Source organism: Lissotriton vulgaris, chromosome 3_1 (assembly GCF_964263255.1).
Source record: "Lissotriton vulgaris chromosome 3_1, aLisVul1.2, whole genome shotgun sequence".
Taxonomy (NCBI): domain Eukaryota; kingdom Metazoa; phylum Chordata; class Amphibia; order Caudata; family Salamandridae; genus Lissotriton; species Lissotriton vulgaris.
The window spans coordinates 1,323,982,682-1,324,009,759 of NC_141689.1; the positions used below are offsets into that span (position 1 = coordinate 1,323,982,682).

Genomic DNA, 27,078 nt, shown 5'->3' on the forward strand with positions numbered 1-27,078 from the left:
CTTGTGGCAAATCTATTTGAGGCATATTTAAAAAAAAAAAAATTATCAGTTGACTGTAAGACTGTTTTTTTTAATGATTCCTCCCCTCGTAACTCCACTCTCTTTCCTCTGACACACATTGACCACTCTCACCCAATTTATGGGCGCCCAGAATAAATTGTTTCCAATGCCTGCACTGAAGTGACAAACTATTTGTGCAGCGCCTCGATTAACGCTAATGGGGGCTAAGCTTTGCTGGAAATCCAGGAAGTGTGTTTAAGAAACAAATCACAACTGAGCCAGAGGTCAATGGGGCGAGTTTACAGCGATCCTCACGGATTACTTCCTCCTCCGCCCTACCTCGGAAGTCCGCTCCTTTGTGGTAGATTCCTGAGCTCCGAAAAGGTCTACAAGGTGTTTTAAGCCACTTCAGAATCTGTGGACGAGGTGCGCCAAAGCAGAGGTTCAGCCGGTTGTCTTTTACAGCAATCGTATGTTTTGTTTGTTGCTTATTTAGGCAGTGTGCATTCCGCTTCAAGCCTGTCCTCTTCAAACGCTTGACAAAAGGGGCAGGAAAAGGGTGTTGATTCATGGCTGTAGGAAGGTGGATACCCGACTATGGTTACCCCACATTTTTTTGCCTAGTGTTTAGCTGGTTTTCAACTTAGTTGGCCTGGGATCCTGCTAATCAGGGCCCCAGGCTATCTGCTCTCTCTGTAAAATGGACTCCATGTACCTTAGGTACATCTCAAATTGAATATTGGGTCACCTTATGAGCCCCTGTACAGTGTACTACTATAGGTACCCAGTGCATAGGTGTATCCAAGGCCTACCAGGGGCTGCAGCATATCTTTTGCCACCCCTGGCTGGCCATCCAAACTAACACAAATGGCTGATCACTCAGCTGGGGCAAGGTGGTGTAATCACCCCTTGCTTAGATATAGTATACCTATGTCTAAACCTATATCTGGACACATATATACCTATAAGTCACTCCTATGGCAGTGACTAACAATCCTGGAGGCAGAGTGCTTGGTTTTATGTAAGATGGTGCTCTAGCATGAGCTGAGACTGTCTGCAGCTTTCGGAACCAAGTCCTTATAGCTGTTCTAGGATATTGCCATACCATATACTCTTGAGTGCATTATAATCCTCGCGGTTAATGCTAACTATGGTTTGGCTTTATCAAAACATGTCGTGTAAGGTGTCATACGCTTTGGAATACTACCCCCTCGCCAGTCCAGGTGACGGGGGTAGCATTCCACCCTTCTAGAGGGAGAAGACATGTTACTTTCCTTAAACGCGGTTAAATCGAACCAGAGCCTCAGCATCACAAAATGGATGCTGCTGCCACAGACAAGTCTGGCATATCCTGCTGCTGACCGAAACTCCGGCAGGGGAGGCCTGGAGAAAAGGTTTCCAGTCACAGGGAGGTGTTACACCACCCCAGACAGTAGATAGTGGATTGGGACAGGGAGGGCTGAATGAAACTAGACACTGCCTGGGGCGCATAAGGTGTCCCAGGCAAAGCCCAGTTCAAACCGGTGCTGGGGCACTCCAGCCCCAGCTCTGGCGCGAAACTGGACAAAGGGAAAGGGGTGTAACCACCCCCTTCCTGGGTCCCACCCATAGGACGGACCTAGCAGGAGATCCAGCCCCTTGATTTGGAATAAAGGTAGGAGCTGTGCCATGAAGCGTTAGATCATCCTGACTGAAACTTTGATACGAAACTCTGGACCCTTCGACATCCTACTCGACGTAGAAGACTGAAGAATCTCCCTTGTGGTCAAGGAGTGGCCACCCTGTGCAAGCAGGCACCATCAGCGCTCAAAGGTTTTCTTTGCCGTTGCTCCCGCCGGAGCTCGAACGACAGAGACCGACAAGACCTGGACTCCCAGACTTCCAACAGCCCGATCCACAGTCCTAGCAAAGCTGAGACCGGTGGAGGCGACGAGAGACGTGGGATCGGCCATCTTGGAAAGCCAGCGAAGTGCTTCCCGTGCAGCTCCCGAGGCACCCTCGAAGCTGTGCATTGGGGATTAAGAAGCCCCAGCCCTGAGCAGCTTTTGCACCAAAGATCACCTCTCCACACTCACCGAGTGCTGCGTGGGGTCCTTTTGCATTTTCCTGCTCGAGGCGTTGTCCGGTCACTTGACCGTTGGCTAGTGGCCTCAGACGACGAACCTTCGACTTTACACTGCTGGTCTGGTTGCTCCAGACTGGCCCTTGCTCCCCTGAAAAGGAGCAGTCCATCAGACCTTCTCGGTCTGACCCAGAAGCCATCTTCGAGTCCTGTGTGGGTTGCATTTGCCAAGGCCTGTTGACTCCGATTCGAGAACCGACACCGCAGACAGCGAGAGCTTTCGTGGGACAGCTCGTGTCCACCACCTGGTCATCCTCGATCCTTCCTGGTCCACGTGGCAGCAGAGACATGCTTCACGACATCACCTGATCGCATCCCGACATCGCCTGGTTCCTTCCTGGTTCCACGCTGGTCACTGGCTAGTGACCTAGACTCCGTCACCTCTGCTTTCAGGTACTCTACATCTTCGATCCACCCTTGGATCCAACCGGACTCTTCTCTCCTGGTCGCCTGCAGCATCTTCATCCCCAGGCTCCATAGACCTCCACGACGAAATCCGACGCACTTTGACACCTATGCACCCTCTTCCTGTGGGTGAGGTAACGTGAGTACTCCGGTGCTCTTGTGGGTATTGACTATCCTAGTGTTTAACTTTCAAGTAGCTTTCTCCTAGTCCATCCGGAAGTGACCTAAAAGAACTAGTTTCCAATTCTTTTGTTCCCATTCTAACTCTATGGGCTCAGAGGGGCCAGGAAGGAACCAGGAAGAAACCAGGCGATGTCGCGAAGCAATCAGTCGATGTTGTGAAGCTGGTCTCTGCAGCCACGTGGACCAGGAGGCGTCGACAACGACCAGGAGTCAGGCATGGACTGTCCCACGAAGGCTCCCGCTGTCGGCAGTGTCGGCTTCTGGATTGGAGTCAACGAGCCTTGGCTAAGGCAACCCACGCAGGAATCTAAGATGGCTTCTGGTGCAGACCAGCAAAGTCTCCAGGGCTTCTCCTTTTCAGGGAAGCAAGGGCCAGCCTGGAGCAACCAGGCCAGCGGTTTAGATTCGAAGGTTCGTTGTCTCAGAGGCCACTAGCCAACACGCAAGTGTGCCCCAGTAACTGGTTACAACTGGACTATGCCCCAGGCAGTGTCTCATTTCTTTCAGCCCTCCCCGCCCCAATACACTATAGCCTGTCTGGGGTGGTGCTAGCACCTCTCAAGACAGGAAACCTATTGTCCAAGCCTTTGCTGGAATGACTTCCAGCTGCAGGAGGTCAGATTTGTGTCTGTGGCATCAGCATCCATTTTGGGATGCTGAGGCTCTTGTTAACTTTAATCGGGATTACTAGGAACAACATGTCTTCTCCCTCTAGAAGGGTGGAATGCTACCCCTGTCGCCAGAACTGGCGAGGGGGTAGTATTCCAAAGCGTATGACACCTTACACGACATGTTTTGATAAAGCCAAACCAAAGTTAGCATTCAACCGCGAGGATGATAATGCACTTAAGAGTATATGGTATGGCAATATCATAGAACAGCTATAAGGACATGGTTCCGAAAGCTGCAGACAGGCTCAGCTCATGCTAGAGCACCATCTCACATAAAACCATGCACTCTGCCTCCAGGATTGTTAAGGCCTGCCATAGGAGTGACTTATAGGTGCATATGTGTCTATACATAATGTTAGATATAGGAATACTATATCTAAGCAAGGGGTGATTATACGACCTTGCCCCAGCTGAGTGATCAGCCAGTTGTGTCAATGTGGAGGGCCAGCCAGGGGTGGCCCCCTGGTAGGCCTTGGATGCACACCTATGCCCTGGGTACGTAAGGTACACTATACAGGGGCTCACAAAGGTGACCCAATTCCCAATTGGATATGTACTTAAAGTACATGGTGTGAATTTAGAGAGAGAACAGCTGGGCTGTGGTAAAAAGTGGGGGTGAACATAGAAAGCAGACCCTACTCTCCAATACCACCCGTGTCAGGGAGGCAGCCGTGTATTTAACTGCCGGGCCGGCCGCTGCCCAGCTCCGCAGGACCTGGCACCACACTGACAGGCCCCGCTTTGACAATCCGTTGTCATTCGGTGCTACTCACCGCTTTTGGACCCGGTGTCCTTCTGGAGAGGACGTCTGGATGCTTGCACTGCGTCCCCTTCATCACTACATAAGACACTAGGGAGCGATCTCGATGCTAAATGTCGGTGGCGCCGAATTGACTCAAAGTCACGTGACATCCGATCCCATCTTGGCCACGCCCCCATCCCTTAATTTTTAAAGGTAGCTCTGGCTCCATCCTCCTCACTTCAGTGTTTGGATCTCCACCCTTCATCCACAGAAATGCACAGAATACACTTCCACAGTCGAGCGAAGCTAAGTCTATTCTATGCCATACCAAAGCAGGGGCATTAAAAATGGATCCTGCTGGTCATAGTACTCAGATCCTCACAACATAGTGCCCTACTATAAAATGTGGCATGCACTCAATGCACACACCCACACACAAATCTTTAGAAGAGAGTAAACAGTAGGCTCATCTGTCCTTAACAGAGAAAAACGCCAAATACCCAGTATGCATCAATGCCGTTTCGAGAAGGTAGGCAGGACATAATGCCTTTACAGTTTTGTGGACTCTGCAGAGATATGGTCCTGGTAAATAAACACCTTCAAGAGCAAGCATTTAGTGTCTTTCTTGAATTTGTGTTGTTTTCTTGCTTTATACAAAGGAAAAAGTACAGTAGTCTCTATTTCCACTCTTTTTTTAAAAAAAACATATTTTATTGAAATACACATAGTATGCAAAGCTCCGTAATCCGGAGTCTACTGCCATGATCAATTAATCTACATAATTTCCTACAACGTGTATTAGGAACAGGGAACTCCCCCATTCAGAGTATCAGTAACAGTAGGTTTAAGACACCCACCCTCAACCCAACCAACCCCCCCCTTTGCGTAGCCGCTTGCTCCTCCAACCATAGTACAGTAATAGATCACTCGCCATGTGTATCACGCACCAACAGTGTCTTTTCATAGTCCAATCTGTCCAAGAGTGGGGAGGGCGGCCTCCTCGTGTGGCGGGTCCAGATCCAGCCCCCTGTAGTCTGCCCACCTCTTCCAAATTTTGATGTGTTTTCTGGGGCACCCCCTGGCCACAAACACAGGCTGATCCAGCCCCATATTATAGTCCATTCCATTTTTCCAGGCAGTTAATGACGGGGCCCTAGGCGCCTTCCACTCACTAGCTATGTCGCGCTTTGCCAGTGGGAGGCCCAGTAGCAATAAAAGACGCTTGTAGCGGTTACCCCCAACCCCTGCCATGACATGCAGTAGAGCTAGCTTGGGGTCCCTCTGCAATTCCCAGGCCAGAACCTCCGCCAGGCAACGATGTACCCCATCCCAGAACCCTCGCAGCGCTGTGCATTCCCAGACCGTGTTTAGCAGGGTGCCCATCTCAGCCCCACAGCAGAGACACTCGGGGGATGCTATCATGCCCGCCCTCCATAAGCGCTGCCTGGTATAATACGTGCGATGTATGTAGCGGAACTGGATTAGGCGCAGGCGCGTAGATATGGCTGCCCCCCTTGGACTTTCCAGGACCTCCACCCAGTCCTCCTCATCCAACTCACCAACATCCTGTTCCCATGTAGTCCTAAGGCCACGTAAATCGGACGAACAGTGGCGCACCAGCGTCTGGTACATGCGCGACAGTTTCCTATCCGGCAATTCCCCCATGAAAATCTTGGCTTCCAGAGAGCTAAACTCAGGGAGCTACTCCAAGCCCACCAGATGGGGTGCCAAAGCGTGGCGAAACTGGAGGGAGCGGAAGAACTGGGTGCGAGGCATCCCAAATTCCTCCTGGAGGTTAGTGAATGATTTAAGAGCGCACCCTGACATAACATCTCCGAGGGTAGAGATACCTATGGCGTCCCACCCCTGAAAGCCTTTCAATGCGTTCAACTGGGGCAGTCTGCCGTTCCGCCAGAGAGGGGTTTCCTGGGTAAGTAAATTCCACCACCCCATCCTACGTAGAGCCGGCCTACACACGCGAAAAATCACTTGCGTGGCTGCGGGAAGAGACCTCCGGAGCGGCGCCAAATACAGCAGTCATCCTCTCCACCGCATAGGCCGGGTCATCCCTATCCCCATACCAACAGTCGTTCAACACCAGAAGATGCGCCGCCTGGTAGTATGAGAGTACATCCGATGTGGCCAATCCCCCAGTGTATGTGGACAGGAAGCACGTCCTAAGAGCCACACGCACTACTCCTCCCTCCCACAGAAACCTGCCAAGTGCTGAGTTTAACTGTCTGAACCAGCGGGCCGGGATCGCATGTGGATGGTTTTGCAGTTGATATACTAGGCGTGGCAGCGCCACCATCTTAAAAATGGCAGACCTGCCCATTATAGACAATGGCATCTTAGTCCATACCTTCAGGTCCTCGCGTGTGCGGTCCCAAACCGGGGTAAGGTTGCGATCGCGGGACAATGCCTCGTCCTCAGTCAGGTATACACCCAGATATTTCACCCCATCCGTCGCTAGTTGGAGACCCGACGCCCAGTCGCCTATCGCTCGCTCACCACCCAATGGCCAAAGTGTAGATTTGCTCGGGTTCATAAAGAGGCCAGAGGTTTCACCGAAGATTTGAAGTATGCGCATAAGTCGCGGTCCAGAACGGTCCAGGTCCGTAAGAAAGAACAGCACATCGTCTGCGTATAACGCAATTCTATCAGAGTGGTCCGAAGACCACCGGAAGCCTTCGAGTTGGGCGTCGATGCACACCCATGCCGCCAGGGGTTCCATTGCCAGCGCAAAAAGATACAGGGAGAGGGGACAGCCCTGCTGCGTCCCCCGCTGGACCGGGAACGATCTGGAGACGGCCCCTCCAACGTGCACCGACGCCGTAAGACCGGTGTACAGTAGCTGTACATACTTCAGGAATCTCGGACCTAGATTAAGACGCCTCAGCTCCCGGAGGTGCCTCCAGGCAGATATCGCGACCTGGGCCCTCCTAATATTGTGCCGAGTGGCCCTCCGCGGCATGAACCCCGCCTGATCCGGATGAACCAGGTCTGTGATATAGGGTTTGAGCCTAGTGGCAAGGGCCTTCGCCAGGATCTTCGCCTCCGTGTTCAGCAGGGAGATAGGGCGATAAGACTCATGATTTTCGGGGGGTCGCCCGGGCTTCGAGAAGACTACGACCTCAGCATGTCGCCAGTCTGGTGGGAGCGCCCTATTCTCGCACGCCTCCTCCAGTACCGGCCCAAGGTGTGGGCCTAGCTGGACCAAGAAACGGCGAAAGAATTCACTCAGAAATCCGTTGGGAACTGGAGCCTTGCCCGGATTCAATTCACCCCAGGCCTCACCCAGCTCCTCATCTGTCAGGGGCCGGTCTAGGAGTTCCCGTACCTCATCTGAGACGGCTCTCGGGGGGAGATAGTCTATAAAGCGCTGAACAGTTTCGGCCTCCAGACACTCCCTGGGCATGTAAAGCTCCTCATAGTATCCGGCAAAGCTCTCCGCTATCGCTACGGGTTTGAGTAGGGGCTCTCCCTCAGGGGTCTTGACTCGGGGCAGCGGCTGAGCATGCATGATGCCCTGACACATGCGGTGCAGCATCTTGCACGATTTGTCCCCCCATTGATAAATCGGACTGTGGGTGGCCAGCCAGGCCTGCCTCGCCTCATCCATCAGAACCGTGGCATATTGCTGTTGCGCCACTGCCAGTTGCCGCCTGGCGGGCCCGTCATCCTCCTCCCGACCTCTACGTTCCAACACCACAAGCTCAGCCTCGCGCCGCAACAAATCCTGCCGCTTCTCTCTCCGGGCCGCAGCGCACCAGGATATGTCCACGCCGCGTATTGTCGGCTTCATGGCTTCCCAGAGGACAGTCGGGGAGTCCACCGAGCCCTGGTTCGTATCCAAGTAGCAGTCTATCTCAACCGTCATGTGCGCCCTATAGTCGTCCTTCGTCAAGTGCCAGGCTGACATTCGCCACCGAAACGGCTGCCTGGCTGGGCCTACGCTGATCGTGACTGCCATCGGTGAATGGTCCGAAAGCGCTCGCGGCAGAATCTCCGCTGACAGCACTTTTTGGGGCAGCGCTCTGGGAATAAAGATATAATCTAGTCTGGAGAAGGAATCGCGCGCTGCGCAGAAGTATGTGTAGTCCCTACGCGCCCCATGTGTATACCTCCATGCATCTGTCCAGTCAAGACACACAGTCAGTGCATGCAGCTTAGTGGTTGGCCCTTCCCCCTCCTGCGCCGGAGCCACCACCCCACTCCACTATCTATCACAGCTCCTATCTAGGACATCGTTCCAGTCTCCCCCCACAATGGATAAGACATCCGGCATGGTACCCCACAGGGACAATAGCCGCTCCACCAAGGACCATTGTAGTGGCGGCGGAGCGTACACGCTGCCAAGAATCTCGCTATCCCCTCCAATTTCGCCCTGCAGAAAGAGGTACCTGCCCTGCGCATCCGTCCATAGGCGTTTGTGTGTGTGTATTGTACTCTCCGATGAATAAGGACTGCCACTCCCCTTGAGCCCCTCAAGAAGCCCGTGTGGTATGCATGCGTGAACCCTGAGCGCTAGAGGCATCGGGCCTTCGTGCCCAGCAGATGGGTCTCCTGCTGGAACAGAATGTCCACCCCCATTCTCTTGACACACTGAAAGACTGCCCCCTTCTTAACTCCATTCCCCGCACATTCCAACTCACGACTCGCAGTGAACCAGGGCCTACCCTCCCCCCCTCCCGCACCGCAGACATTTGATCAGTGTATCACATGTGGGACAGCTGTCCACAAGGCACATCCAGTGCAGCACATGGCTAATAACGAGCAGCAAGGCATACGCACACCCCCCCCAACCCCAACCCCCAGCCCCAAACTCCCGACCCCCCGTCCTCCCCACACCCCGTACCTCCCAAACATGGAAGCACCTGTCGCGGTCGGATCGCGACCTGGTCCCCAACGGGAGACCCAGCCCCACGTCCTCCAATAGATCCCCTTGCGGCAGCCCATAAGAACTAGGCCGTCACTCCCACCCACCCATTTAGACCGGGAAGGGCTCCCAGCCCAAAGCAACAGTGCACCTGAGCATCTACCTCCCTTATAGGCATTGAATCACTTTCACAGTCCCGGATCATCCAGCTCCATCAGTCTGCCGTTCCTGTGGGGGGCTGTCTCTACGGGCAACCGAGCCCGATCGCGAGCCCTTATTCGAGCGCGGTCTTCCACAGCGCCTGCTCCTGCTTCTGAGGCCCCCCCCCGGGCAGTTCCACTGGAGGAGGAATCCGACTAGCCATCCCTAGCCGTGTTGACCCTAATTTTTACGGTTTCATCTGTCCAGTGGAAGACCTCCTCCGGAGTATCAAAGAATACTGTTCGGGACTTGTATATCACCCGCAACCGTGCTGGGTAAAGCAATGCGTACTGGAGCTGAAGTCCCCGAAGGCGAGGCTTGGCCACAAGAAACGACTGACGCTGTTGCTGTACCAGTCTCGTATAGTCCGGAAAGATGAGGATGTTCGCGTTGTCATGCAGTAGTTTGCCCTTGATCCTTGCCTGCCGCAGGATGGTGTCCCTATCTGAGTAGTTCATAAATCTGGCTAGGATCAACCGTGGGCGCGCTCCCACAGGGGGTTTCTTCGCGAGCGCCCACTGTGCCCTTTCCACCACGAAGCAGCGGGATAGCGTGTCCGCCGGGATCCAGCCCTCCAACCATTGCACCAGGAAGTCTTCGACCTTGTCTCCCTCGCAACCCTCCGGAAAGCCTACGAAACGGAGGTTATTCCGCCGAGCGCGCCCTTCAGCATCTTCGACCCTCATGGCCAGGCCCATCTGTATCTGTTCCATGGATGCTACTTTCTTCTTTAGGATGGAGACATCGTCTTCAACCCCAGTGATACGGGTCTCTGCGCTAGTGATTCGCTCCACCGCATTCCGCAGGCCCTGGCGAAAAAGGGTGACATCAGCACCGACCGCTCCTATTTTAGCGTCCAGCATATCCCTTGATTGTGTGATGGCTGCCAGCAGCGCCGCATTGTCAGGAGCTGGCGCCGGAGCCTGGGATCCCCCAGGTCCCGCAACCCCAGTAAACTTGTCCATCGGCCCCTGCTTGCCCTGGCCACCTCAAGCCCCACCCCGCGTCATCTGTCCGTGCCCTCAGCAGTGGTAGTTTCTTATGTAGGTGCGTTCACAATCCCGGGCAGGTCGTGAAAGGTCAGATGTACGCCGCCCAAAGCAAAATGGCGGCCTCGATGCGGCCCCCAACACCCCAAGTCTCTCCTTAGTCCGACAGGGTCTGAGCTCCGCAGGGCCTCAAGCTAATGTGTTCTACAGAGGCCGCCAGCCAACAATGTCCAGGCAGCTCCAACGTATACCCCGCACTCCCAAGCAAGTATGAAACTCCAGGGCGTCTCGGACTGTAGATCCCCTGAGCACCGGGGCGCACCTCAAGGGCCAGGCACTGCAGACTGCGGAATAACTTATGGCTGTCCACACTCAAGCCACTGGCCCCTGTCCTCCTCCACTCACGGGTTCCAGCGCGCCAGCCCACAGGTCAGGGCTCGCGCCCAACAAGAGCCACCATTAACTGCCTTGGGACCACGCCTGAGGCCCTCGCTACCTGTGGTCCCCGTCCGATCTGGGCGCCGCCCGTCCTCCCCACCGGGGCCCGATCTGACCCCTGAGTTAACAACTCCTTGGGCTACCCCCACTCACCGCCACCACGACGACTCTGCAGGACTATGCTGGGCCTCCCTTCAGATGTCGGGCAGATCGGATCCGTCTGCTACGCGCCGGGGCCCTCTGCTGTGCGGGGCCCAGACCAGCACCGGGCAGCCCCAAACCACCAGGGCAAGCCGAACACTCCCCCAGCTCCCGCCAGGGCCTTTCACCAGTCCGCTGCTAACTCCCCGCAGAGGGCTCTCGGGACACACAGGATGGCAAAAACTGGCAGCTGCGTCAGGAAATGTCGCCTCCAATGTCCACTTAGGCAGCCCCGGGCCAAGCTCCACTCCAATGGCTACCGGCGGGGGGAAGGGGAGGGGGGGGGTCTTGGTTGTTTGTCCCCCCCGTTCAGCATCTCCAGGCCCCTACCCAGGCTCCGGTACTCCGCGGCGCCCGCCGCCGCCGCCAACAGACACGTCCGTCCCAGGCGTCGCCAAAATTGAGGCCCCGGCTTTGCAGGCCTCGTCGGAGCCGCCGGGGCCGGCAGTGCTGCAGGATCGTTTCCGCCGTCCTCGGCACACCCACACGGCTGTCCTTGCTACCGAGTGTAGCGCACCGGTCCCGCACCAGAATCCTGCCACAGTAAGCCCAGTAGATGGTCAGGGCAAGGATATTCAATCAGGATACTGAAAGGCCGGTCCAGAGCTCGGGCTCTACGCGACCGCCATGATCGCCGGCCAAGCCACGACCCCCTCTATTTCCACTCTTCAGTTAAGTTTTTTACTTTATTTTCACCAAAATCATGTTCTCTGGCCGGAGAGTTCAGACAATGCAATGTATAAAAAAGAAACAAGATCTCTGCTCTTGTCTTGCTTTCAAAGTTTGTTGTACAGCTGACAAGAAAAATCTGATGAAAAAAGACATTAGACAGGAAATATCCTGAATAAAGCAGGTGTTTCGCTGTATAATAAAAGTGATTTTTGCAACAAAAAACCCATACTAAGGGGTCGATTAGGATCGCGGACGGACTTGAGTCCGTCCGCGACCCCAGAGTATGAGGGAACGTCCGCATGGGCTGCGGCGTTCCCTCATGTGCGATTAGGATGTGACCGCCACCCTGGCGGTCACATCCTGGATATTTAACATTGCGGCGGGTGCTGCTTCAAGCAGCACCCGCCGCAATGTTAAAAGTGCATGTGTAACATTTACATGCACAAAGCGGCAGGCACCGCGCGGTGCCTGCCGCATTGTGCATGTAAATGCTGGGGGGTACCATAGGTACCCCCCATGTGCACCCCCCACCCACCAACACCCTGGGGGCCAGCAACGGGCCCCCCAAATCAAAAGTACACATGCTTTTCCACGGCGGAAAAACCGCCGCGGAAAAGCATGTTTTCAAATGCTTCCTAATTTGGCCGGCGGTGTCTGATAGACACTGCCAGCCAAATGAGAGCTTTTCCGCCGCGGTTGTAATCCGACCGCGGCGGAAAAGCAGCGGACAGAAACCAAGACCCACCAGCCATCGTAATGCGGCGGTGGGTCTTTGGTGAGTCCGCAGAGGATTTTCCGCCTCCGCCGGGCCGGAGGTGGCTTCCGCCGGCCCGGAGGAGGCGGAAAATCCTCCATCCTAATCGGCCCCTATGTGTGGAACTGTTTCTAATCTACCCAAACAACAGGGACAAAAAGGGGTTGTCTGCACCGGGACCTTCCAACTAGCAGTCATGGTTCCTACTGGAAGAACGCCTACCCTAAATTTAAAATAAAGGGCCCTGTCCCTGGGAGCTAGGATAAGATCCAGATACAGATCTAGGGGTCGATTAGGATCGCGGACGGACTTGAGTCCGTCCGCGACCCCAGAGTATGAGGGAACGTCCGCAGGGGCTGCGGCGTTCCCTCATGTGCGATTAGGATGTGACCGCCACCCTGGCGGTCACATCCTGGATATTTAACATTGCGGCGGGTGCTGCTTCAAGCAGCACCCGCCGCAATGTTAAAAGTGCATGTTTTACATTTACATGCACAAAGCGGCAGGCACCGCGCGGTGCCTGCCGCATTGTGCATGTAAATGCTGGGGGGTACCATAGGTACCCCCCATGAGCACCCCCCACCCGCCAACACCCTGGGGGCCCGCAACGGGCCCCCAAAATCAAAAGTGCACATGCTTTTCCACGGCGGAAAAACCGCCGCGGAAAAGCATGTTTACTAATGCTTCCTAATTTGGCTGGCGGTGTCTGATAGACACTGCCAGCCAAATGAGAGCTTTTCCGCCGCGGTTGTAATCCGACCGCGGCGGAAAAGCAGCGGACAGAAACCAAGACCCACCAGCCATCGTAATGCGGCGGTGGGTCTTTGGTGAGTCCGCAGAGGATTTTCCGCCTCCTCCGGGCCGGAGGTGGCTTCCGCCGGCCCGGAGGAGGCGGAAAATCCTCCATCCTAATCGGCCCCATAATTTGTATGTGAAAACATTAAATGTAGTTAACCGTGGCTACCTCAATGCTTGGATTCTGGTGTTGGAATTCTTTGAGCAGTTGTGTAAGGTGAGGTGCGGAGTCTAAAACAGTAATGAAAGCTCAGGATATCAACAAAATGCTTAAACAAAAAGCACATTAAGAAGCAGAGAAGACAATTTTTTAGGTACCCAGTTGCCAAAGGGGGATAATCATTTGAGGATGGTAAAAGTATATTAAGGCCCTTATGGATCACAATAGAAAAATGCATGGTTCACAGAGGAATGGCTACAATAACTTAATAAAAGAATCCTGCACATAAAATACCAACTTTTAAGCAAGCTGCAAAAGTGAAGACAGACACTAGCTGTACTTGGCTTTAAGGGAAAACGGCTTACACTCATGCAGATAACACAGCATTCTGCCTTCAGTATAAGGTATGGTGAAACAGAGAATTACAGCTTTTATTTTCCTGTGGAAACCTACAATGGTTGTCTGCCTCTGTTCAGAATATCTTCAGAACAATGCAGTGTACTTGTTGTCCACAACATTCCTTCGGGCTGGAAGGGTACAGTACTCCGGTAATGGTTACATAGTTATAAAGCCACTGTTCGAGGAAATTTTGCTGCATTGGGTCTAGTGCCACCAGAATTGACAAACAAAGTCGGTTATATCCAGACCTAAAAAGCAATTATTTTAGGAAATCGATTTCCATTGATAGTGAAGGAGCAGAAAATGCCATGAAATACACGTCAGCTGTGAAACGCTGCCCAATCATAAAACTAACAATACAGTTTCTAAACACACTATCGTAGCACGTGTACACAACATAAAGAAAGTCTAACAGGACTTAACATGTGTCCATCATTGGCTGCTGTTATTAAAGACAAAATGTGTAGACACAAAAAAGAGAGTTAAGTATCACTGCAAGTATACGGGTATAAAGAGGGTAAACATATTTATGTTTGTCTACCTGAGCCTTAGAGCCATATTCTCCTGCTACAACCTCCTCCTCGGCATCAAGGTCAGAAGCTGCCAGAACCTTCTGTAGAAGTTGCTGCTGATCCTCTTTAGTTGAGTATGCAAGCTCTTGCTCCTCCATCCCCGCAAGTTTTGTAATTACCTAAGAGAATGAAACAAATGACAGAATTTATTTGCAGGAAAAAGGGTACCAATTATGAATATACTAGAATCTTTGAAATTTGTTCTGAATTGTCTGCAGCCTTCAGTCATTTGAAAATTCTCCTCAGCTTCTTCAGTGTATTGAAGCATGAGGTGGTGACGGCATTGACTTGCGCAGTCATGATGAGTTTGCTGTCCATGATGATCCCTACGTTCTTGCCGTGGGTGGTTTTCAGTCCTAGCTCTATTGGCCACTAGGTGAAGACCCACTATGATGTGCTCTTCCCAAAGATCACAATTTGGGTCTTGTTTGTGTTCAGCTTTAGATAGTGGGTCTTCATCCAGTTGGCTACATCAGTCATGCAGGCATTGAACTTCAGACAGTTACTAGGCATCTTGTCCATGAGGGAGAGAAAGACTGGCATATGATCAGCGTTCGGATAGAAGAATAATATTGTGAGAGGGAATGATACTGGTTAGAGGGATCATGTATGCACTGAAGAGGTTCGTGCTCAGGGAGGATCCTTGCAGAACTCCGCATATGAGGTTGCAGAAGGAACTCACACAAGAAATTTGAACATGTGTGCTGCAATGAGCCAAGAATGATTCATTTTCTTTTTTTAAACCAGATTTTATTGGGTCTTCAGATATTCATAACATACATTCAGTCTCATCAACGTTATGCATATACAATTGGGTACATACTCTCTGTTGTGCTCTAACCTTAACACTAATAAATGCCTCCCCCTCCCTTCAGTTGCAAGCGTCTCCTATTGTGCGTCGTACAGCCTCCCAAAATGTGTGCAAGGCATCTCTCTTCCCGCACCTGTGGCATACTGCTGATTCTACTCCAAAATATCCTCTTATTCGAGACGGGGTAAGATATGCTCTTTGGAGCACATTGTAGTTTATTAGTTTGAACCGCGTGTTTCTGGACGCCTTCGGTGTTCCCCCAACTATCATACCCCAGTCTGTCTCCAGGATCTGTCTCCCCAGGTCCTCCTCCCATTGCACTCGTTAGCGTTATAATGGTTTTTGTATGTCCTGTTTGAAGTAGTGTGGCTCACTGGTTAAAGGCGGCAGACCCGAGAGCAGAGGACGGCCCGGGACCAGGGTTCGATTCCCGGCGCGGCAGGTTTCTGGACCAGGGTCAGCGGACTCGATAATTCTCTCGCCTCGGTGCCCACTCTGATCAGCGATCACACTCGGCAACTCTGGGCATTAGCTTGCCTCATCTTCACTAACGGCCCCACCAGACCGCCGGGGATGCCTGGTCTCACCCTGGAGATACCCATTAGGGGACCATCTCTCAGGGAAGCCAGGAAGGGTTTCGCAGCGGTCGAAGCGCCTTGGGACCCTACGGGTAAGTAGTGCGCTATATAAATGCCAATACATACATACATACATACATACATCGCCTTGTAAAGGCAGGAACTGTTTTTATCGTTCCTGTCGAGACTGTGACATTCTGGCATCCCCCGAGCACTTGCGGTTCTGTGTTGCCCGTGCCCCAGCGTTTCCTTATCCTCAGCATTAGAGCTCTATGTTTTAAGAACTGGCCTCCAAGCAAGTCATAATCCGTCTGGAACTCTTCAAAAGGGAGCAGTTCAGAGTCCCGGTAGAGGTCCCCATCACTTCCAGACCTGGCTCTTCCCAAACCTCCAGCCCAGCCCAGTGTTTTCCTTGTGGGAGGAGGTATAGCAGAGTTATAGGTAGGTCCTGAAAATAGGGTATTCTAGCACCTACTAGCCTCAGCAATGGGTCACCACCCTAGTTTCGGCTGTGTCTCCAGATGAGTTAATCTGTACTCTCATTACTATTTTCGCAAGCTTTGGGGAAGTCGGCACGAAGGGGTATTGCTCTCTATCCGGGTTCCGCATAGCTACCAGCCACTGGATCATCCAGTACCGTTGAGCTGCTATGTAGTATCCTTTAAAGTGAGGGACTGTTACATCTCCCTCAGTCGTGGGGCGCTGCAATGTGGTCAGCGCTGCCCTCCTGTGTCCTGTCCCCCAGATGAAGGATACAATCATTGCGTCAAAGTCCCTGAATGTTGCCTGCGGTATTCACACCGGAAGAGTTCGGAAAAGGTAAGGCTGTCGCAGAAGTGCCACCATCTTTAGGACAGCTATTCGTCCAGCAACTGAGAGCAGCAAGGGCCTCCAAAAATCCAAAGAGGGTCGGACTGAGCGTATCGCTCTACCCACATTGCCCTCTAACAGCTCAGAGGGGCTGTGGTATACTTTTACTCCCAAGTAGGTCAGGCAGTTAGGCTCCCATTGTAGGTCCCCTAGGTCAGGCGGCAATGGTCTGTTTGGCATCATGGGAAACAGTTTTGATTTCTACCAGTTGACCTTAAGACCGGATAGTCTAACAAACTGAACCATTGTTTACAAGTCTAGTTCAGGAGGGTGATTCTATCATCTCCTCTACACTTCCCCAATTGATTTTTTGGAATACCAAACTGAACCAACATGGATCGTGCTCCTGCCAAGTCTGAAGATCTATTCCGGAGGAACAGGAGGAGATCATCTGCATACAGGGCTATGTATTGCCTCATTTCCCCAAGCCGCACTCCTCTGTAGTCTTGCCCACTTCTCGTCCTGCAAGCCAGAGGCTCCATGGCAAGGGCGAAGAGCCATGGGGAGAGGGGGAACTCTTGTCTCGTGCCTCTCTGCACCGATTGTCTAAGGGATATAGTTTTCACGGTATGTAATCTGGCTGCGGGGCTTGCGTAGAGCAGTTTTACCCACGCCAGCACCGGGACAATGAGGGCCTCCCTTGTGCTCTCTGGTAGAATCCTGGTGTCATGGGCAGCCTGATATAATAAAACCAGTCTGGGGGCCAATTCCTACCCCCCTGTGCCCGGGGTCTTGTTACGAGCCATACACTTGATGGCAGCCCTCACTTCCTGTAACAATATCAGTTCCCAGGCTTTCCGTCTCTGTTGGATCCAGGCTTCTCACCGGTAGGCCCTCCAGGTATTCCCGGGCCGTCGTTCTGTCACAATGTGTTGATCCCTTATACAGCCCAGCATAATATTTAGCAAAGACTTGATCTTTGCCTGTGCATAGTGTCTGGTGCCCTCTTCGTCCTCTATTTAAACCAGCAGGGACCCCTACCTATTGGGTTCGCAGTCACGCTAGAAGGGACCCCTACTTGTCCCTTTCTGCGGGAGTTCACTCAAGATACTGTTTGTAGTCAAAACACCTGAGCCTCTCAGTCTGTCTCGCCACCTCCTCTTTGACCTCAAGTACTGCCTGTTGAAGCTCCACGTGGTCTGGTCACCTGCACTACAGTCCCCTGAGAATCTCATCCCCCTCTTCAAACTCTCGTAGGAATATGCGCCTGACCCCTGTGGTTTGTGCTATGCACGGACCTCTTAGCACCAGCTTAAAGGCATCCCACTCTGCTTGCAACGAGGAGGACGTCCCTGCATTGTCAGTAAAGTATAGTGTGATTTTGCCTCTGATCTCTTCCCGGAACACAAGATCTTCCAGGACATCTGGGCGGAGCCTCCAAGTGGAAATCGTCGGTGTAGGGCGCGCTCACCCCAAAGTCAGCACTGCTGGATTATGATCTGATATTGTGCGTGTGAGGTATTGTGTGGCGAGGATCATACTTCGTATATCTGCCTTGCATAGGAAGGCATCCAGTTGTGCGTGCACCTCATGCACTGCAGAAAATTAGGAGTAGTTCCTATCCCGGAGATGTAGGGCTCTCCAGGAGTCCAGCAATCCAGAGCGTCGTCACCATGCACTTAATGCTTGTGAGGCACACACGGCCTGAGAGCCTAGCAGTGGAGGGTGGGATCTGTCCAAGTGTGTATCATCTACGCTATTAAAGTCTCCCCCTACTATTGTGGTGCCAGTCAAATATGGTGCCAAGCAATGATTCAGTTGGCTAAAGAATGCAGGCGGCTCTGCGTTGGGGGCGTAAACATTCACTTTGTTCAGTTTGCGCCCCTCTAACCATCCCCGAATTGCTACATAAAGGCCTCGGGTCTACGAGTTGAAATGGGATCCCCACCTGTATAAATATTAATACTCCCCCTCGTGTAAGTAGAGTACGTGGTGTGGTAGATGTGGCCTCTCCAGCACCTCTGCAACGCTGCTCCCTCCTTTGGCGTGAGGTGTGTCTCCTGCAGTAAGGCTATCTGGACCCCCCGTCAGAGAAGGTAGGAGAGCACTTTATATTTCTTTGCCATTGTGTGCATGCTCTGATATTCCAGGTCATGTATTTATACTTCTGTGTGTCAGCCATATGTTAGTGTCCCCGTAAAAGGGTACTACCTCAGTTCTTCCCTTGCCCCAGTCTCTGCGGCTGGCATGCATTTCCTAGAAGTTAGTGGCTCATTCTGCAAATAGTGCAACTCAAGGCGTTCCCCCATTAATAACAAAAAACAAATCCACAAACTCCCACTCCCCAGGGCAAGTAGTAAAATGCCTCCCATCCAAACTAGAAAGATAAGTCTGCAAGTGACAGCTTGCAGTTCAGTCAGTCAAAGGGGGGTGAACCATTGCTCCTCTGATCCCCCCAGCGTGATCAAGAATGATTCATACTTCAGACCAGTTGTTTACCTGAGCAATCTAAGATCTTCTTAATATAGTAAGGGAAGGGACAAACCAAAACTTAATCATTATGAGCTGGCACCTAACGTTCTCTATCACTGGAACATGAACTGGGATTAGATCATAACCTCGGACATTTTGGTAAACCCTACTAGTGTCCTATTAAACTCAACTGACTGGACAATTATCAATTCAGAAATGAGATTTGAATATCTTTAGTTTTCTATCACTTGAGAAACATGAGAAGATAACTGTAGGAGGGTGGATGCCTGACTATGGTTACCCCAGATTTTTTGCCTAGTGTTTAGCTGGTTTTCGACTTAGTTGGCCTGGGATCCTGCTAATCAGGGTCCCAGGCTATCTGCTCTCTCTGTAAAATGGACTTCATGCACCCTAGGTGCATAACCAATTTGGTACAGGACACCTTATCAGCCCCTATACAGTGCACTATAGGTGCCCAGGGCATAGGTGCATCCAAGGCCTACCAGGGGCTGCAGCATATCTTTTGCCACCCCTGGCTGGTACTTAAATTGACACAACTGGCTGATCACTCAGGTGGGGCAAGGTGGTGTAATCACCCCTTGCTTAGATATAGTATACCTATATCTAAACCTATATCTGGACACATATATACCTATAAGTCACTCCTATGGCAGGCCTTAACAATCCTGGAGGCAGAGTGCTTGATTTTATGTGAGATGGTGCTCTAGCATGAGCTGAGCCTGTCTGCAGCTGTCGGGACCTGTTCCGGAATATTGCCATACCATATACTCTTAAGTGCATTATAATCCTTGCGGTTATGTGCTAACTTTGGTGTGGCTTTATCAAAACATGTCGTGTAAGGTGTCATACTATTTGGAATACTACCCCCTCGCCAGTCCTGGCGAAGGGGGTAGCATGCCACCCTTCTAGAGGGAGAAGACATGTTACTTTGCTAAAACGCGGTTAATTCTAACCAGGCCTCAGCATCACAAAATGGATGCTGCTGCCACAGACACAAGTCTGACCTCCTACTGCTGACCGAAACTTGGCAGGGGAGGCCTGGACAAAGGGTTTCCTGTCACAGGGAGGTGCTACACCTCCCCAGACAGGAGATAGTGGATTGGGGCAGGGTGGATTGAATGAAACTAGACACTACATGGGGAGCACAAGGCTTCCCTTGCATAATCCAGTCAAAACGGTTCTGGGGCACACCAGCCCCAGTCCTGGCGCGAAACTGGGCAAAGGGAAAGTGGGGTAACCACCCCCTTTCCTGGTCCCACCCATAGGAGGGACCTTACAGGTGATCCAGCCCACAGATTTGGAATAAAGGTGGGAGCAGTGCTCACGCACATGAGATTATCCTGACTGAAACCTTGATACAGAACTCTGGACCCTTCGACATCCCACTCGACGTGGAAGACTGAAAAATCTCCCTTGTGGTCAAGGAGTGACCACCATGTGCAAACAGGCACCCTCCAGTGCCTCACCGTTTGCTTTGTTGCAGTTCCCGCCGGTACTCGAGCGACAGAGATTGACAAGACCCAGCTTTCCCGCCTTCCAACAGCCCGATCCACAGTCCCAGCGAATCTGAGGCCCGTGGAGGCAACCTGAAGCGTGGGGCCGGCCATCTTGGAAAAACCACGAAGTGCTCACCGTGCAGCTCCCGAGGCTCCCTCGATGCTGTGCATTGGGGTTCGAGAAGCCCCAGCCCCGAGCAGCTTTTGCACCAAAGCTACCCCCTCCACACTCACCGAGTGCTGCGTGGGCCCCTTCTGCATCTTTCTGCTCGACGCGTTGGTCCGGTCGCTTGCCCGTTGGCTAGTGGCCCCAGTACCGACGAACCTTTGAATTTGCTCTGCTAGTCTGGTTGCTCCAGACTGGCACTCGCTCCCCTGAAAAGGAGCACCCGCTCTGACCTTGCTGGTCCGAAAAAGAAGCGATCTTCGAATCCTGCGTGGGTTGCCTTTGCCAAGGCTTGTTAGCTCCAATCCGGAAGCCGACACCGCCGACAGCGAGAGTCTTCGTAGGCCAGCTCGTGATCCACTCCTGGACATCCTTGGTGCCCCAGAGTGTATGTGGCAGCGGAGACAAGCTTCTCGACAACCACCTGATTGCGCCCGACATTGCCTGGTTCCACCCTGGTCACTGCTGAGTGACCCAGACTCTGTCCACTCTGCTTTCAGGTACTCTACATCTTCGATCCACCCTTGGATCCAACCGGACTCTTCTCTTCAGGATGCCTGCAGCATCTTCATCTCCAGGCACCATCAGACTGCGTGACGAAACCCGACACACTTTGGCACCTATGCACCCGCTTCCTTTGGGTGAGGTAACTCGTGAACACCGGTGCTCCTGCATTGGTATACACCTCTAGTGTCTAAGTCTAAAGTTTGGTAATTCTAGTCCAGTCGGAAGACTCCTAAAACAGTAACTTTGTAACTTTTAAGCACCATTGACTTTGCATTGGTGCATGCCTGTGCTTTAAGCGCTGCACCCGAGTTCCGCGGGCTTTTCCCGACTTCACTACTGCTAGTCCCGAATCGCCCCAGCGATTCCCAAGGCCTCAGGCCTTACCACTGTTCGATTAGTGATACTTATACCACTATTTTAGTATATGGTTTGAGTTGCCCCTGGGCCTCATCCATAATTGTGCAACTTTCATATGTTTTACTGTGCTTTTGTTTAAACGCTTGTGCTTCTAGACTCATAAAGAGTTTAGAGGATTATTCTGAGAATAAATACATATATTTTTATAATATATAACTTGTGTGGTGTCCTTTCATTTGATATTACAGGATTGTGATTGGTAAAACAGCTGGTGTCACATGCCCTCTTGAGTTTAGCCTGAAGGCTGCTTAGTCCATGCTACCCCTAGGATAGCTTGTCTATAAGGTTGACTTACAACCACCACAAGGGATTGTTTGGACTGATACAAGGTGCCCCCAGAATTGGAGACATCATATATCAGGCCAACTTCTCACAATCACTAAGGGTAATACTGTCTTCATTTTAACTTTATGAGTGAGAGACAATAATAAAATTCAAGTGCCTACTTCCACACAATTTTAATAGTTCTGATGTGCATTATGTTGCAACAATAAACTGCTGGACAATACTGCAAGGTGGTAGACTAGGTATGCCAGTATACAGTCGGCAGATCAGTGACAGTTTTTCTCTAAGGTAGGATGTTGGGAGCTATTCTATAACAGTAAAATAAAAAATATGCAATCTTGATTAATCACTTGTCTCATAACACTGAAACAACCTTTCCATGGAACAAGCGGCAGAGTAAAAAAAGGATCAGACAGTCTTCTTACTTCTCATAAAACTTTGCAAGAATCGACTTGGAAACTCCAACACCCCAGAGTAATGACTTTGGGCATTCTCGGCGGTGGGAAGAGATCTAGCTAAAGTTCTCCCCACTTATGGAAGAGACCATGCATCACGTTCAGATGCAATTGCCACTTGTGATCTACCAGGCGTAGATGGCCAAGTTTGGTCCACCCTGTCACTCGGCTTGCCAGGTAGTTAACCACCAGGGAGATCCCTTGGTGGTCCAGCCATGTCCAAAGGTGTAGGGCCTCTGGGCACAGGGTCCATGACCCCATCCCACCCTGTTTATTGCAGTAACAGATGGCAGTGATGTTGTCCTTGACCTGCACTAACCTCTCCTTAGTGGATGGAACAAAGGCTTTTAACTTAAACCAGATGTCCCTCAGATCCAGGAGGTGGACATGGAGCAGGGACTGGACTGGAAACCAGAGGCCTCTGATCTCCACCTCTCCCACATGGCTGCCTCAAGTTACAAGTGATGCATCGTCACCAGTGTCCGCTCTGGGAAGAGAAGGAAGAGGAATCTGCTGATTACGTGATCGCAGTACAGTACCCACCACTGCATGTCTTTTGCAGTCTCCTACGAAATCTGAACATTGTCGGGAAGGTCCCCTTGGCCATCAGCCCACTGAGATGTTAGGCTGAATTGCAAAGTCAACATATGGCGTCCTCAACCAGCTGGATGCAAGAGGCCATCTGTCCCATCAGCCTCAGAGTCTAACTCACTGAAATCCAGGCCCAGGGCTGAAAGATCAGGGTCACATCCTGAATGTCCTGGACATACTTTACTGGGGTAAAGGCACAAAACCAAACTGTGTCTAGAATGGCTCCATAAAGGGAAGCGTCTGAGAAGGAGTCACGTGTGACTTCAGGACATTGATAGTGAAGGCCAAAGATGACAGAAGGTTCACCATAGTCTAAAGGTGGTTGATGACTGCCTGGGGGAAGCCTGCGTGCAACAGCCCGTCGTCGAGGCAGGGGGGGGGGAAGTGGCACACTTGACCTCCGAAGGTGTTCTGTTATGTTCCCCATCCTTTTTGTTAACACCCAGGTGGCGCTGGTCAGACCAGAAGGAAGCACTGAAAACTGAAAATACTCCTATCCCACCATGAACTACAGGTAGCGCTTATGGGCCGGCAGGACACGAATATGGAAGTAATCACCCTGCAGGTCCAACGCCACCATCTAGTCTCTAGGGTCGAGGGCAAACAAGACCTGGACCTGGATGAGAATCCTGAATTTCTTTTTTCTCTTTTCGGAGGAAGTAATGAGAGAGCCCAGGTATAGAATAAGACTAAGACCTCCGCCCTTCTTAGGCACCAGAAAGTAGCAGGAGACACAACTGTGAGCAGTTGGCCTGGTATATGATGTCCACTATTCTAGTGGGCACCCTGCACCAGTCCAAAACGATCCTTATGGTGATGGTTGTAACGTCAACCTTATAGACCAGCTATCCTAGTGGTAGCATGGACAAAGCAGTCTTAGTCTAAAACTTCAGAGAGCATGTGAAGCCAGCTGTTTTACCAATAATAATCCCTTGAATATCAAATGAAAGGCCACCACACAAAGTATATTTATATAAAATATATATGTATTTATTACTAACACTACCCCTCGGAACTCTTTATGAGGTCAGACATCGAGATACAGCACAAGTTACTCAATAAGCATACTTTAAGTTGCACAAATACAATTCTGCTCTAGGGGCCTCACGAACCATATACTAAGTAAGTGGTATAATAACCACTTCAGGAAAGGGGAATAGGCCTAGAGCCTAGGGAATCGCTGGGGCTACACTGAACAACCAAGGGATTGGAAGTAGGAGGCCCATGGGAGACGTGTGCAGTGTCTAAACACACACGCGAGTAACCATGGAGTTATAATGATAACGTAAAAGTTACAAAGTAGTAGATTCTGGACACTTCCAGATGGACTACGGTAAAACCCTTTTAACTAGGACACTTGGATAGTTAACACCCAGGGGAGCACCGGAGTACTTGAGTTACCTCACCCAGGGAAGCCGGGTGCATAGGTGTTCTTTTGTGTCAGGTTTCGTCGCTGATTCCTATGGAGAGCTGCAAAAAAGTGCTGCAGTGGACCAGAAGAAAAGTGTCCAGTTGGATCCAAGGGTGGATCGGAGTCGTGAAGAACCTGAAAGCAGAGGGGACAGAGTCTGGGTCACTAGCCAGTGACCAGGAAGGAACCAGGCGATGTCGAGATGCAATCAGGTGAAGCTTGTCTCTGAAGCCACGAGGACCAGGAGGCGTCGACGACGACCAGGAGCTGGATTCGAGCTGTCCCATGAAGGATCTAGTTGACTTCGGTGTCGGTATCTGGATTTGACCCAACAAGCCTTGGCAAATGCAATCCACGTAGGATGGGAAGATTGGCTTCAGTTCAGACCAGCAAGGTCTGGGGAGCTTCTCCTTCGCAGGGAAGCTGCAGCAAGCCCGAAGCAACCAGGCAAGCGGTGTTGTTTCACAAATATGTCTTCAGGAGGGCCACTAGCCAACCGGCTAGCAACCGCGGAGACTGAAATGCAGACGCAGGCCCCACGCGGCACTCGTGGAGTGTGGAGGGCTGAGCTTCGGTGCAAATGCTGCTCGGGTCTAGGGCTTCTCAAACCCCAATGCACAACTTCGAGGGTACCTCAGAAGCTGCATGGTTAGCAAAGAGCAGGTAGTCCAGGGTGTCCGGTCCCACGTCTCTCGTGTTCGCCACGGGTCTCAGATTTGATGTGGATCGGAGTCAGAGCAGTCTGGAAGTCCAGTTCCTGAGTCGCTAAGTCTTCAGGTTTCGGCGGGAGCGTGGACAAAGCAAACCGGCAAGTTACTGGTGGCGCCTGTTTGCACAAGGTGGTCACTCCTTGACCACAAGGGAGATGTCTTCAGTCTTCCAGTCGATATGGAACGTCGAAGGTCTAAGAGTTCGTTTCAGAGTTTCTTTCCAGGATAATCTAATGTCTCTAGACACAGCTCCAAACTTTATACTAAACTAAGGGGCTGGATTACCTGCTAGGTCCCTCCTATGGGTGGAACCTGGGAGGGGGGTGGTTACACCCCTTTCCTTTTGTCCAGTTTCGTGCTAGGGCTGGAGTGTCCCAGCAACTGGTTTGAACTGGGCTATGCACGGAGCACCTTGTGTGCCCCAGGCAGTGTCTGGAAAAGCATGTTTCCATTGAACCCACCCTGTCCCAATACACTACAGGCTGTCTGGGGAGGGGCTAGCACCTACCTCGACAGGAAACCTACTGCCCAGGCCTCCCTTGCCGGAGTTTCGTCCAGCTGCAGGAGGTCAGACTCGTGTCTGTGGCAGCAGCATACATTTTGTGATGCTGAGGCTCTGTTTAACTTTAACCGGGTAAAGCAGTAACTACATGTCTGCTCCCTCTAGAAGGGTGGAATGCTACCCCCGCCACCAGGACTGGCGGGGGGGGGGGGTGGTAGTATTCCAAAGTGTTTGACACCTTACACAACATGTTTTAATAAAGCCAAACTAAAGTTAGCATTAACCCAGAGGATTATAATGCACTTAAGAGTATATGGTATGGCTATATCATAGAACAGCTATAAGGACATGGTTCCGAAAGCAGCAGACGGGCTCAGCTCATGTTAGAGCACCATCTCACATAAAACCAAGCACTCTGCCTTCAGGATTGTCAAGGCCTGCCATAGGAGTGACTTATAGGTATATATGTGTCTATATATATAAGGGTAGATATAGGAATACTATATCTAAGCAAGGGGTGATTTACACCACCTTGCCCAAGCTGAGTGATCAGCCTGTGGTGTCAGTTTGGATGGCCAGCCAGAGGTGGCATAATTCATGTTGCAGCCCCTGGTAGGCCTTGGATGCACCTATGCCCTGGGTACCTATGGTACACTATACAGGGGCTCACAAAGGTGACCCAATACCCAATTAGGTATGTACTTAAAGTACATGGTATGAATTTAGAGAGAGAACAGCTGGGCTGTGGGTCTGATTAGCAGGCCCAGAGCCACACTAAAGTCGAAAAACCAGTGAATCACAGCAAAAAGGGGGAGTGACCAGAGGAAGCAGACCCTACTCTCCTACAACAACCATGCCCTAATTGTGTTATATTAGAAAACAACAGTTCACTTGGATTTTAATCTCTGTAATAAACACTTCTCCTAGGAGAGGATCGAGAATATATCTTCTTATACAATACCAAGGCATACAATGCAGGCAGGTTTTTTTTCAATTAATGTATTCATTACATACTTTAGTATCAATTCATGTTTCTTGTAAAAGAAAAAAGGTCCAGTGCTCATGCTTGTGGTGATGAAAGGTGCAGTGAGGAGTGAATATAGAAAAACAAAGTGCATCACGATTAAAAAGACATATGACTCCTTTTTTCGTTATTGTAACAGAATGCTGGGAGTCAAATTAGGTCAGATGTCAATACTGTTTTTATCTTGTTTAATGTTAAGGTCATCAGGACAAGAGTAAGAGCGCCCGGTATCTAAATATTAAAGAGAAGCAAGAGTACGAATAATGTATAAAAGAGCCTTCCTATATAGTTTATAATTTGGAATGATTGCATCACTTGCCTGGTATCAGGGAAGGAGATCCTGTTGGATAAGCAGGAATGTGCAATTGGAAGGCACAAAAGTGTGCCAGATGTAATGAAAATTAAGATACGTACAGGCAAATGAATAGCCGCTGATTATTTAAAGATCACTCTGTATGTGGGTAATCACCTTAAGGGCAAGAAGAACTGTCCACTGCACCGCGAGTGGAGATCAAGAATTGAGATGGTTTATTGATCTAAAGGTCCTCAGTGCCTTCCGGTATGAAGGGAGTATGGTAGCAGTAGCTATCAGGTCCTAGAAAGCCTGGTTCCAGAATAGAAATCCTAGGAGGTAAAGGT

The 27,078-nt window shown here is 51.3% G+C and overlaps 1 protein-coding gene across 3 annotated transcripts in view; it reads right to left on the reverse strand.

Moving 5' to 3' along the window:
• The window catches only part of ERCC3 (ERCC excision repair 3, TFIIH core complex helicase subunit), a 1,672,020-nt gene that overhangs the window by 28,943 nt on the left and 1,615,999 nt on the right, over positions 1 to 27,078 (reverse strand). For all 3 annotated transcript variants that reach the window (XM_086961802.1, XM_086961803.1, XM_086961804.1), the window contains one exon: positions 14,153 to 14,302. In XM_086961802.1, coding sequence (XP_086817928.1) covers positions 14,153 to 14,302 — 150 coding nt within the window. The remainder of the gene's footprint in view (positions 1 to 14,152; positions 14,303 to 27,078) is intronic.